Source organism: Pelobates fuscus, chromosome 9 (assembly GCF_036172605.1).
Source record: "Pelobates fuscus isolate aPelFus1 chromosome 9, aPelFus1.pri, whole genome shotgun sequence".
NCBI classification, from domain to species: Eukaryota; Metazoa; Chordata; class Amphibia; order Anura; family Pelobatidae; genus Pelobates; species Pelobates fuscus.
The window spans coordinates 157,946,641-157,961,182 of record NC_086325.1 but is presented as its reverse complement, the minus strand read 5'-3'; the positions used below and the strand labels follow the sequence as shown (position 1 = coordinate 157,961,182).

The 14,542-nt window shown below is 36.9% G+C and overlaps 1 protein-coding gene across 2 annotated transcripts in view; it reads right to left on the bottom strand.

Annotated features, from left to right (window-relative positions):
• OLFM1 (olfactomedin 1) overlaps positions 1 to 14,542 on the bottom strand; it is a 66,932-nt gene that overhangs the window by 18,816 nt on the left and 33,574 nt on the right. For both annotated transcript variants that reach the window (XM_063432855.1, XM_063432854.1), the window contains exon 4: positions 10,555 to 10,774. In XM_063432855.1, the coding sequence (XP_063288925.1) occupies positions 10,555 to 10,774 (220 nt within the window). The remainder of the gene's footprint in view (positions 1 to 10,554; positions 10,775 to 14,542) is intronic.

Below are 14,542 nucleotides of genomic sequence, written 5' to 3'. Positions count from 1 at the left end.
TAGATACAGGTTACCGGTGGGCTGTGTGTTAGTATGTGTGTTTGTGATATTTATAGATTATTGTGCTAGTATGTGTGTTTGTGAAATTAACAGGTTAGTGTTTTAGTATGTGTGTTTGTGATATTTACAGGTTAGTGTGTAAGTATTTGTGTTTTTGTATTTTTATAGATTAGTTTGTCACTATGTGTTTTTGTGATATTAACAGGTTAGTGTGTTAGTATGTGTGCTTGTGATAATAACAGATTAATACGTTAGTATGTATGTTTGTGAAATTCAGAGGTTAGTGTGTTAGTATGTGTGTGATATTAACAGGTTAGTGTGTTAGTATGTGTGTGATATTAACAGGTTAGTTTGTTAGTCTGTGTGTGAAATTAACAGGTTAGTTTGTTAGTATGTGTGTGATATTAACAGGTTAGTTTGTTAGTATGTGTGTGATATTAACAGGTTAGTGTGTTAGTATGTGTGTGATATTAACAGGTTAGTGTGTTAGTATGTGTGTGATATTAACAGGTTAGTGTGTTAGTATGTGTGTGATATTAACAGGTTAGTTTGTTAGTATGTGTGTGATATTAACAGGTTAGTTTGTTAGTATGTGTGTGATATTAACAGGTTAGTTTGTTAGTATGTGTGTGATATTACCAGGTTAGTGTGTTAGTATGTGTGTGATATTAACAGGTTAGTGTGTTAGTATGTGTGTGATATTAACAGGTTAGTGTGTTAGTATGTGTGTGATATTAACAGGTTAGTTTGTTAGTATGTGTGTGATATTAACAGGTTAGTTTGTTAGTATGTGTGTGATATTAACAGGTTAGTTTGTTAGTATGTGTGTGATATTACCAGGTTAGTGTGTTAGTATGTGTGTGATATTAACAGGTTAGTTTGTTAGTATGTGTGTGATATTACCAGATTAGTGTGTTAGTATGTGTGTGATATTACCAGGTTAGTGTGTTAGTATGTGTGTGATATTAACAGGTTAGTTTGTTAGTATGTGTGTGATATTACCAGGTTAGTTTGTTAGTATGTGTGTGATATTAACAGGTTAGTGTGTTAGTATGTGTGTGATATTAACGGGTTAGTTTGTTAGTATGTGTGTGATATTAACAGGTTAGTTTGTTAGTCTGTGTGTGATATTAACAGGTTAGTGTGTTAGTATGTGTGTGATATTAACAGGTTAGTTTGTTAGTATGTGTGTGAAATTAAGAGGTTAGTTTGTTAGTATGTGTGTGAAATTAAGAGGTTAGTGTGTTAGTATGTGTGTGATATTAACAGCTTAGTGTGTTAGTATGTGTGTGATATTAACAGGTTAGTTTGTTAGTGTGTGTGATATTAACAGGTTAGTGTGTTAGTATGTATGTGATATTAACAGGTTAGTTTGTTAGTATGTGTGTGAAATTAAGAGGTTAGTTTGTTAGTATGTATGTGATATTAACAGGTTAGTTTGTTAGTATGTGTGTGAAATTAAGAGGTTAGTTTGTTAGTATGTGTGTGAAATTAAGAGGTTAGTGTGTTAGTATGTGTGTGATATTAACAGGTTAGTGTGTTAGTATGTATGTGATATTAACAGGTTAGTTTGTTAGTATGTGTGTGAAATTAAGAGGTTAGTGTGTTAGTATGTGTGTGATATTAACAGGTTAGTTTGTTAGTATGTGTGTGAAATTAAGAGGTTAGTGTGTTAGTATGTGTGTGATATTAACAGGTTAGTTTGTTAGTATGTGTGTGATATTAACAGGTTAGTTTGTTAGTATGTGTGTGATATTAACAGGTTAGTGTGTTAGTATGTATGTGATATTAACAGGTTAGTTTGTTAGTATGTGTGTGAAATTAAGAGGTTAGTTTGTTAGTATGTATGTGATATTAACAGGTTAGTTTGTTAGTATGTGTGTGAAATTAAGAGGTTAGTTTGTTAGTATGTGTGTGAAATTAAGAGGTTAGTGTGTTAGTATGTGTGTGATATTAACAGGTTAGTGTGTTAGTATGTATGTGATATTAACAGGTTAGTTTGTTAGTATGTGTGTGAAATTAAGAGGTTAGTGTGTTAGTATGTGTGTGATATTAACAGGTTAGTTTGTTAGTATGTGTGTGAAATTAAGAGGTTAGTGTGTTAGTATGTGTGTGATATTAACAGGTTAGTGTGTTAGTATGTGTGTGATATTAACAGGTTAGTTTGTTAGTATGTGTGTGAAATTAAGAGGTTAGTGTGTTAGTATGTGTGTGATATTAACAGGTTAGTTTGTTAGTATGTGTGTGATATTAACAGGTTAGTTTGTTAGTATGTGTGTGAAATTAACAGGTTAGTTTGTTAGTATGTGTGTGATATTAACAGGTTAGTTTGTTAGTATGTGTGTGAAATTAAGAGGTTAGTGTGTTAGTATGTGTGTGATATTAACAGGTTAGTTTGTTAGTATGTGTGTGAAATTAAGAGGTTAGTGTGTTAGTATGTGTGTGATATTAACAGGTTAGTTTGTTAGTATGTGTGTGATATTAACAGGTTAGTTTGTTAGTATGTGTGTGAAATTAACAGGTTAGTTTGTTAGTATGTGTGTGATATTAACAGGTTAGTTTGTTAGTATGTGTGTGAAATTAAGAGGTTAGTGTGTTAGTATGTGTGTGATATTAACAGGTTAGTTTGTTAGTATGTGTGTGATATTAACAGGTTAGTGTGTTAGTATGTGTGTGATATTAAGAGGTTAGTGTGTTAGTATGTGTGTGATATTAACAGGTTAGTGTGTTAGTATGTGTGTGATATTAACAGGTTAGTGTGTTAGTATGTGTGTGATATTAACAGGTTAGTGTGTTAGTATGTGTGTGATATTAACAGGTTAGTTTGTTAGTATGTGTGTGATATTAACAGGTTAGTGTGTTAGTCTGTGTGTCTGTGATATTACCAGATTAATGTATTAGTATGTATGTTTGTGAAATTAACAGATTTGTGTGTTAGTATGTGTGTTTTTGATATTTATAGATTAGTGTGCATGTGATATTTATAGTTAGTTTTTACAGATTAGTGTGCATTACTCAGTGTAGGGTAGATTAGCATGTTTGAGTGTAGGTATTGGTCCGGGTTGGTCCGATTACTATCTAATATTTAATATCTGTCCTACGAATCATATTGTTGGATTTGCATCTCTTATCTGCCACCTTGATTGAAATGTCATTACACTTGTTTAATTAATAGGGTCTTGAGGAAGTAAAATGCCAGGTGTGATACTTTGTATAGCGTCCCAATACCACTGTGTGTAGGATTACATGTCTGAATCTACCAACGTGACAAGGCACACCTACTTTACCCTAGATTAATGGCTCTGCTTTGGGTTAATATTTTGTGTACTGTCAAGGGTTCAGGAGAAGAAAATGCAGATAACAAACTCACGAAAAACATGCTCACAGTGTACTATAAATGCCCATATTCAATAACAGTGCAGATACATAATTAGGTTTCTACTCTGATGTAATCGAAATCAAGTACGGCTATAAGATAATTATCAGGATTTGACTGAACTTCACATCACATGATGCTCATCCATCAGTCAAGGTCAGCAGAGAATCTTGGGAGCTCTAGTTCAACAGCCAATGACCTAGCTAATGACTTCTCATACAAATGATCTGGAGTATTAGAGCAGAGTGGCCAAACCTTAGATCTCCAACTGTGGTTGAACTACAAATTCCATGACTGGCAAAGCATCAAGTGAGTTGTAGTTCTGTTACCCCTGGGGATCTACCTTGTGGACGCTCCTCATCTATTCTACTGAAATAATAAATTATCTTCAAATGCAGCCAATGTTGCCATGTAATAAATAGCAATCTGTTATAATTAATTTAATAAAAAGGATCACGTTTGGCTGAAGTTATTTGGCTTATAGAGAGCGATATATTTCAGAGAACAGATATTTATAGGGTGTTTTGTTTTTTTAGCATCGTTGAAGCTGTAGTTGATCATCGGTGTGTACTGGGATTGTGATGTTTTCCATCCTGCTAAATTTCACTTATGAAGAATTTTCTTTTAATGGGATGGAGAACAATTAGGGCATAGTGTAGCTCACCCAGGTCAATAAGGTGATCGACAAAAGCAGAGGGAGAATTAATCTTAGCTAAGATGAGAAAGACAACAAATTCCAGGCTCCTGTAGGCCATTACACAAAACATCCCCATGTCTATGACACACAATACTACACGAAATTAACTGTATAAAATGTGTCAGTCAGTTTCTGGTAATTCTCTTCTCGATTGAAGCTTCCCCAATAAAATCACCCAGGTCTTCTACATAGAACAAGATGTATTTGTTGGTAGCGTAAAGAGAGAACATTCATTTTTACTCTAAGAGCTCTACCTTAGGGTATGCATAAACCTAATGATTTTCTAGCTCACTCTAATACATATCCAATAATGTGTGAGAAATTGATTAAAACCTTTGGTGTGCAATGTAAATTATGCATGGCTGAATGGGACTGGAATAAAGACATAGCGAATGTTAACATCGACAGACAAAGCATTTTAAACTAATATGAGAAAAGGGTACTACAGGTTCATTTTTCAACATAGCTCATCATACAGGAGTCTTTTATATTGTCGTTGAAAGGATAACTTGCTCAGGAAATACAGGAATGTTTTTTATTTGATTCTGCAACTAATTATACCCCTTGCCTATATCCTTTAACAAACACATTCAATTAGCTGTGGCTGGTCAGTGTCTGACAGTCTGCATTTGCCCAACAGCTGCCCATTTCTACAGGAAACTTGATAGGTTTGGCCAGGGCGATTTAACAAGCCTGACTAATTCCTACATACGTTAGAGGCTTTTTGATTAGATCCACTCAATTTCTGGCCATAAAGCTCCCTCTATATATAGGTCAAGGAGGAATGGATGTCTAAGACATCTAGACATGGCAACCCTACAGTCGGGATGCCAACATTGGTTTGTGCCCTCGGAAGTTGACATGGTTGCCCAGAAGTCAGTGGCCACTGGCTGATTAACTGGCTGATTAGAGTGGGCAGAGGACTTTTTGATTAGATCCACTTCATTTCTGGCAGTATAGCTTCCTCTACCTATAGGCTGGGGTGAAAGAGATGTCTAAGACATCTAGACATGGAAGCCCTACAGCCGAGATGCCAACATTGGTCCATGCTCTCGAAAGTTAACGTAGTTGCCCAGCAGTCAGTGATCACTGACTGATAAACAAAGTTAAGAAGTCCAACATCAACAAAGTTTAAAAGGAATTCTTAGGGGAAATAAATTGTGCATGTTTATTTTATGCATATAGTCCCTAGTGGTAAATTTAGTAAAGTACAATTTGCATTATTAACTAGTTAAGTAACAAACCTAGTATTTAAACAAATGTAAATTTCTATGTAAATCATTTTTACTGTAAAACAAAACAAAACAATGAGAACAATACCATTTTAAGCACTTAAAACTTAAATGGCTGGTCTTTTTGAATCAATATGGTTTCTTTATTTATATTCCCTATAATAAATAAAATAATAAAATAGAGGAAAAAAAAACAAGTCTGTTAATGGTTTAGTATAGGATTAAAAATATCATGCTCGCTATAAAGGGACTAAAAATAAATAAATAAAGCAAAGAGTCTGTTTATCGTTTCAGTCCTTTGGAACATATGGAATCCCAGCCGAAGATTTCACGTGCTCATCACAGCTACGTTTTGTAACAGCTGGTGTGTGTATATATTGGTTTCTTGCTGTTTACTTTGTTTTTATTTTACATTTTGGCAAAAATATCTCAGATTTAGATTTATCATAACAATATATCAGCATTATTGTTGTGTTTTGACATCTTTAAAGGGGAACTATTTTGAAAAAGGAACTTCTGATATGCTGTAGCTAGTATATCGCAAGTTGTGATGTCCATGGTCCTTTAGTGTTAAAAACCTAGAGGTTTTAATTCCTCCCTCCAATCTCTCAACCACTGGACCACAAGGGTTTTGAATGTCCCGTTTACCTGACACAAGGTAACAAGAGGAGAGGGGGAGGGAATACATTGTGGTGGTGTGTTTTTTTTGTTGTTTTATGTGTTTGAATAAGAATAAGAAAAATATACTCTCTAACCTTCAATACATGTCCTATCCCTCTACACACACACACACACACACACACACTATACAACCAATGTACAGAAGCACACTTAATCCCCTACACACACACACACACACACTGAATACCATACACATGCACTACAGTCATTGTACACACATTGGACTCCCCATTCACACACACACACACACACACACACACTACAGCCACTATACACACACATTGAATTCCCTATACTCACACATAAACTGCAGCCCCTGTATACATACACTGTCTGTCCTACACAAACACAAACACACTGGATAGCCTAAAGACACACACTCTACATCCACTGCACACATACACAATGAAGCCCCACACACACACTGAATTCCATAAACACACACTGCAGGACTGTACATATACACGCACAATGGACCCCCTACAAACATACACACTACAGACCCTATGCAAAACACTTGCTATACACAAACATCCCCCTGTACACCCACACACTCCAGATCCAATATAAAAAACACACACACTTGCATTATCTACTGTATAAACATGACAGCCGCTATACACACACTCAGACACCACACTTAAGCCTCAGCCCTACTCAGACTACCCTCCACACACAAAACTCAGTCACCAAAGACATAAGCCTACTCAAACTACCCCCAAATACAGCCTCCACACACACACATCACTCAGCCACTACACACTCTCACACACACACACACAACACTCAGCCACGACATACACAATACACAGTCACCACATACTCTCACTCACACACACACACACAACACTCAGCTCCCTCCATTCATATGTTTTTCAATGATGCAAGGATAATTAATAGATCCATCCATGTCATACAGACCGAATCACTTTAAGTCATTGTAAAAAATGATATTTCATTCATGCGACTGTCATCATTTTGAAAAGTTGTAATTTGAACGCTCACTCAGTTCATATCTTTGGCCCTGTATTGATTAGATTCAGCTGGGAACAATGACGCATGAAAGATCTGTCTTCTTCTTATAGTGAAACTAATATAGTGGTTTGGTCAAAAAGACACAGACTGTCTGTAAATTGGCAGTTCCAACTTAAATGTGGCAAGTTGGCCATTAGAGGTGGTCCAGTCTGTTGCAGAATGCTTAGATCTAGTCATTTGGGGCACTGTAAACACTGTGTTAATATAATCACTTGGTGGAAGGGGTTGAGACGTTGGCAGAAGATGGGGAAGGGTTTTCAGTTAGTTCAATACTATCATATCTCTCATGACAGCCGCTGGCCAGAAGGGAAGTATTTAGTTTTTATCTCCTAAATCAATTAAATATATAATTTATTTTTGTGATAAATGATGGTGATCATTGTTTAAGGAGATGTAAGAACTTCAGTGAATGGCCAAGACAATCCCATACAGGGCTAGAATGAAATATTCAACCCGGGCATTTAAGGTCTAGCAGTCCAACAGAAGATGGTGGGAGCAGAGAGGGGTGTAGTGAGTCTTCAACAATGACAAGCACACATGTCAGTTTGATGCTCTCTAGGGCAGAGCCCTGCTGACATATGGAAAATGCCCTGTGCTTGTTTACCACAGTGCAGACCAGACTCCAGTGGGTGCAGACCAGACTCCAGTGGGTGCAGATCACTTGTACAGCTCCTTCCACTGAGACGTATTCCACGATAATAATCTTAGAGGCCAGAACTCACAGCACAAACTAAGCAGGATTAGCATAAGGAATCCCTAGGCAGGGTTAGCTAGGGGCCCCCGAAACCATGAATTTTATTGGCCCCATTAGCCATCCCTATGTGAAGAATGCAGTGGGGGCTGGTAACCAGCTTGCCTACTATGAGCACATGAGCAATATAGGTGCTAAGCACTCAGTGGAGGTACAGTTTACAAGCTCCCAGGGACCCAGCAATAGGGCGCGCTGAACTGATCAGAGAGATATGTTGATCTCCCCAGTCTGCCTTGTCCTATGGGCATTATGGCCCATTGTGCATTTACCTGGTTTGCCCAGTGCCCAGTTTAGGAAAGTGCATGTCCCTCTTATAATTTTTGTATATTTTCTGACCTGCACTCATTGAGGGTGCTAAGATATAGTGTCAGCTATGGGGTGGAGGAATGGAAGAAAACTGAAACCATCAATCTCGTTAGACCACCAGGAATTGTGACACCACTGGCTCCTAATAATATAGGGAAGGTGGTGTAAGGATGCATATGATAGCCTTTTCTGTCAGCTTTGGGAGATAGCGATTCTGGCAGAGCTCTCTGCTACGGGTTTTCACTCTCTTATGGTTGTGTACAATGCCTTAAGGATCATGATGAAATACTTCAAAATGCCAAAATAAAAAGGCTGGCAACGTATCATGACAGTAGTTTCACCACAGCTGGAGAGAGCTATGTGTTGGACTTACCTGTACCCAAAATGAGCAGACCAGCATTGAAGCTTTTTAAGGAAAACTGCCAACTCTCAGGGTGTTCTCTCGTGGTTGCATGCAGCTAGTTAAGTGAACACATGCTCACCCGACAGAAGATCAGCCTGCTTTACTAGACTCATTGTCGTTGTGAGCGGTGCACCTGGCAAAGATGACCGATGTCACCGCTCCCAAGCAAAGCAGACTCATCTTCAGTCGGATTAGACCTGCTCCAAATCAGGCATCACTTTGGCAGCGCTCAGAGAGAGAATGCTGTGAGGGTCGATAGTTTTCCTTTAAGAAAAGGTTCCTTATTATAAATGTCTTGTTTAAAGTTGAGATGCTCCACCATTTGGAGTTATTCACAAATCCAGGAGATATATTGCATTGAAGATAAAAAAAAGAATAAAATCAGCCAAGCTGGAAAACATATCCGACTATTTCAGATTTTGTGTGTCCAAGAATTACCGTAGCAATTTTAGTAAATTCTCTACGATTCCAGATTAGAGAACATCACCAAAGTTTGTTTTTTTGTTTCTTTTTTTGCAGTCTGGTGTTATAGAATGAGTGTTTTCTTAGCAGCAGCTACACAGGGCTTAGAGGGAATTGTGCCTAAAAAATTGCCTGTTTTGTTCTAACCAGAGCCCTTTAATCTACTCAATTGAGAAATGCTTTTAATTAAAACTCTTGTTGTGCCAACTGCAAGGATAATAGAACTCATTCAGACAACAGCCATTTCTACGGGTATTTGCATCTTCAAATCATATATGTCCGCAAATTCCTTTGTGTGAGCATTTCACAGAATCATGTTATCTAACAGTGGGCACATATAATGCACATATATTTATTTAACAACAAGAATAATACAATGTGCTTGGACTCTACTCATCTATACGTGGGAGAAGGATTTCTCGGGACTTACGCGCATTATAATGAATGATTATGTACAATATAAATATTTATATCAGCTGTCCTGAAGGTGCTTCAAGCTAGGATTTTATCTGCTGAACTGATTTTTGCATTTTTTTTCCATTTTGGCAAACACTATTGTTTTCTTTAAAGGTGACCTAAGCAGGTGGTCATACTGCTGACAGCAAGAACTGCCAATTAATGGCTTTGAAATTTGGCTCATTGCAAAGCACATCAAAACCACAAAAGAACCATTGACAAAGGTCACGCTCGTGAGTAATACACAATGAGTTTCCCTAGACCTCAAGGATTAATAGGTTTTAGAATTCCGATGTAAAAAATGTATCAAAGCATCAATCATTTCTCCCAAATCTAACGCATACATGAAAATGAATACAATCAATTGAGATATTAAAAATGACAGTATAAAATTCAAATTAGAATGTGTCTATACATCAGTATGTGTTCTGCTTTTGTTGTTAAGCTTGCTAATTACTATAGTCTTTTTGAGGATCATTACATTTGTGTTGGTTATGTTTGCATTGTTGCAGTGTGGTCGAAAGTAGCATCATTCGAGTAATGTATTGGGAGCGTAGCTGACACTTCTAAAGTGACAGTATTAAAGCTCACCTTGAATATTTTCTACTAATTACATTTGCAAACATAACTGTCTCTAGGCTCTGTTAAAAACTTAGGGTGGAAATAATTTAACAGTAATCTCAAACCAGTAATCAATGGCTTGTGTATAAATACCTCTCCATTGGATATCAATAAAACATGGGCTTTTGTACACTGTTTTAAGAACAATTGTTTTAAAAAAAACATGCCTTAAAATGAATTATGCTGGAGGCATGTATAGTAGACAATTAAACATTAGGCCCTTGTCCAAACTACACCTCACTACGAGTCCAGCAATGTTTGAAGAACAGGTGGAACTATTTTACTTGTCACCTGAAAGAGGTCGCCAGTCACATCTTAGTATTATGTGATAGAGAGTCAAATAAACATCTAATTAAAGACATCTTACAAGAACTTAGCCATAATAAGATATGTAAACACAGCATATAGACAGTGTTAGGCTCTTGGTAATTTTTTGGTGAGTGTTTTTAAACGGTGCTCGCTGTTTCGGGCACCACTACCTACAAGTAGCGTGTGTGTGTCTGATGCAGGGGTCAAATTGTGTCCGATGCCTACCTAATTTTTGCATGCATGCACGGAGCCTTTCTTCAAGATTTGACACTCTGCTCTGCAGTTCCTCGTAGTCATAGGCGCCAATCTCCTCCTGTAGCTCGTTTAGAACTGACGTCAGATTCTGGACCTCCTCCTTAAACTGCAATACCAATTTTGCATCGGCCTTGTACTCTTCCAACACTGGTATGAGAGGTCTAAGTTCCTCCATTTTCGCTTTTATTGCCTGCAAGGTTAAAATAAGCTGGTTCAGTGCTCTGCATGCAAAATTTGGTAACACCCTGCCCTGTGCCTACCTCCCTACCTGCCTGATGCCTACCTACCTGCCTCTACGCTTCCTGTGTGTTTTATGCCAGCCTGACGTATGCCTGCGTGGTGTATGCCTGCCTCATGTCCTGTTTGTTTCATATGTGAGTGTCATTGTGTTTAAACCCCTCAAAAAAAAGCAACATTTACACATCAAATGCATAGGAAATACCGTATTAAACAGTCTGAAATACCACGTATTTGGGAAAGGCTTTTATTAGTCGTTTTGTATTTTTTTTCCAAATGCAACATCTTCTTTTTACATGCTTTTAAAACACATACACAAAGATTTCTTTCTTTTAAAAAAAAGAAAAAAGAAAAAAATAGAGATATATATATATTTATATGCATTGACAAGGTTAAAAATTCTTCATGAAATGCAGCTACATTCGCATGCAAAGGAAGATTTGAATTCAACGTGTTCAAGGTTTCCTTAGTGATAAAGCACTAATTGGGAAAATTAAAATTAAAAAAAAATAAAAAAATAAAAGAAAATTATGAAAAGGTGCCCAAATGCTCTGTGTCTCTCTTTCAAGGTAATCTGGGAGATAACTGCCTCTTCAGTCACTGCAAGTTAAGTTAGCCCTGTAAGCAAGAAAATGAAATACTGTTGAAGAGCTAAAATACTAACCTAACTCATAAACAAATAACCATTCAGAAACAAAATATCATGGACTGCTTTAAAAACAAAACCATTGGATTTTTTTGCATTTTTTTTTTGCATTTTTCAATATTTTTTTTAAAAAAATTCAATTATTTATTTTAAAATATTTGGAAAAAAATCAATATGCTATTTTTTTTTGTATTGTCGCTTCTGTGATTGTATTTATAGTCTGAGTGTGTGAATGAGTAAGTATATGTCTTTGTCTTTATTTATGTATATGCGTGTTCCAAACTAAGGCTCTATAAATGCTAAATTGCAATTGATACTAGCATCGTATCTGGTTCTAAGTTTGTTCCTGCTCTTTAGTAAGTCAAAGGCAATATGATTTGAACCCCACCTCCTAGAAAGCCGGATATTTCAAAAAGCTCGAGAAATCATCATAAAACCGTATCATGGGTAAGGGGAGTGGATCTAGGCCTGTTGGGCAGAGAAACTGCACAGATAATAGCAACCAATAAACAATGAATGCACAAAAAGTGGGTGGAGTTACATTGTACTTCCCCTGCACAGAGAAAGTAACACTGCCCCAGAGGAACCACAGAAAAGACTTAAAACCTGTAGCCAATAGGATAAATCATAGGGATCCTATTTGTGTTCATAACTGTCTAAAAGAACAACTGTGGATCAGTATCTCAGTGACCTGGGGTTCTTACCATTCCTACTCAGTCAGGAAATTGACTTTCATTGCCAAAGAAGTGTGCCATATGTGGAAAAGTGGGAGGTGATTAAGAAACATGGATTTAAGCAGAATTAGACAAAGAAGAGTGCTATGTCCCAAATCAGTAATTATGTCCACTCTCTTTGGGAAAAGTTTTTTTGGTATGGTCATAGGCCTCGATGTAATATTTTTTTAATACGCTTTTCAAATGATTTAATATTTTTAATATTTCAAAAGATATTTTAGTATTTTAAAGGACCACTATAGTGCCAGGAAAACACACTTGTTTTCCTGGCACTATAGTGCCCTGAGGGTGCCCCAACCATCAGGGCCCCCCTCCCGCCGGGCTTCAGGGGGTGGAAGGGGTTAAACTTACCTCTTTCTCCAGCGCCGGGCGGGAGACTCTCCTCCTCCTCTCCTCCTCCTCGGCTGAATGTGCATGCGCGGCATGAGCCGCGCACGTGCACATTCAGCCAGTCTCATAGGAAAGCATTCACAATGCTTTCCTATGGATGCTGGCGTCTTCTCACTGTGAAAATCACAGTGAGAAGCGCGGAAGCGCCTCTAGCGGCTGTCAATGAGACAGCCACTAGAGGCTGGATTAACCCTAAGGTAAACATAGCAGCTTCTCTGAAACTGCTATGTTTACAGCAGAAAGGGTTAATCCTTGCTGGACCAGGCACTCAGACCACTTCATTAAGCTGAAGTGGTCTGGGTGCCTATAGTGGTCCTTTAATGTATTTGATATATTGATATCATTTTTTTATGATAATATATTTTTAATATTTCTAAAAAAAAAATCATTTTAGAAGCTCATGCAAAAAATATTAAAATCGAGGCCATAATAAGCTACACACATGAAATGACATGAGTAAAACGATAATTTGTTGCATAGTATAGCAATATATATTTACGATACCATTTTCTACAAATATCTATTAATGAAGTAGAGCTATAAAACACTACACACTTGTTATTAGAATTTTTCTCGAAAAGGCAGGAGGATGCGATTTCTAAAGCAATACGTACAATGCTCTACAGCTCAAGCTAAGCTTTTTTTCCAGAACGGAGTCTTCCCCTGTGGGATCAATTAAAGATAAGCCAACGAGACTAATGTCAGATGCCGAGACATTAATACCATCTCGCTAGTTCTACTGGCTGCTGTGAAACTACACCTCCCATGATGCTTTGCCAGTGTTGTGTCTCCATGGCAGATGGAGGGCAGTCCATTAGCGATGCAGCAGCTGAGGCCTGATCAGTAATCTCTTAAAGGAAAATGATACCTAATATGCACGTTTCTCCCATAGAAAGGAGATATCATTTAAGGTTTCTAAAATCTTCTGTGCCTTTCAGCTCATTCAATTTCAAACTCTTAAAGGAGTATTGTCCATTAATTAGTGTTAAGTGGTAAACGGATTCAGAAAGAGTACAATGGTAATGTCATGCTATAAACTAGCACAGTGTTCTATGATCTACATTCACACGCGTTAATCTGTTTGGATGGCTGCACCTTTAAATATTGCTTAGGCACTTAATTGTTTCTATTACGCTTATATGCAAAGTATATGGATTTTACAGAGAACTGGAGGGGGAATGGGAATTTTAGGAGAAAACAGAGGGTTTTTTTTCAAATTTATTTACCTCTTTTTCAAGGAGGTAAATCTACTAAAATCTATTTACGGCAGAAGGGATTTTTTTTTTTGCGTTCTAAAGATTTATCAACTAATTCTGTTTTGCTATTTTTTTTTTGCAAAATTAATACATATCGAACAAAAGAATCAATTTGTGTCTCTCACAGGGCTACGCACAGAGTTATTCACTTAAATTTGAATTTCCAGGAATTCCCAAGTGAATGTAAAATTTAAGGCCAAACGTGAAACATTCTCCAAATCAAACTCGTTTCCATTTGAGCTGATTTGACCTTAAATTTGAAATCCAGTGTGATTTCACTTTGCATTTGCAACATCTCTCGCGTTTGTGAATAACACTGCCCGTGATATTTCTAAATAACAGCTGCATAAAATGACAATGTATATAGTCAACCTGTCGTCGACAATTCCCTCGTCTGAAGTGCAACTATTTACTTTACCCGCCCTGCACACGCAGGGTTAATTAATAAACTCCAAAATTGAACAGATTCAAAATGTAAGGCTAAAAAATTTCTAACTGCCTATTTTAACCGCAATTAGACTAGTTAGTTATCAACTCATTATAATTTACCGCTTAGTAAATAAACTCTACAGAGTTATATACTAAAGTAAAGTGTGAATGTCATGAACGTTAGATTTAAGGCCAAAAAAAACTAAAATGGAAAAAAAAAATCTGAGTTAGTTAAGTTTTCAATTCAGCCATTTTGACCTGGAATT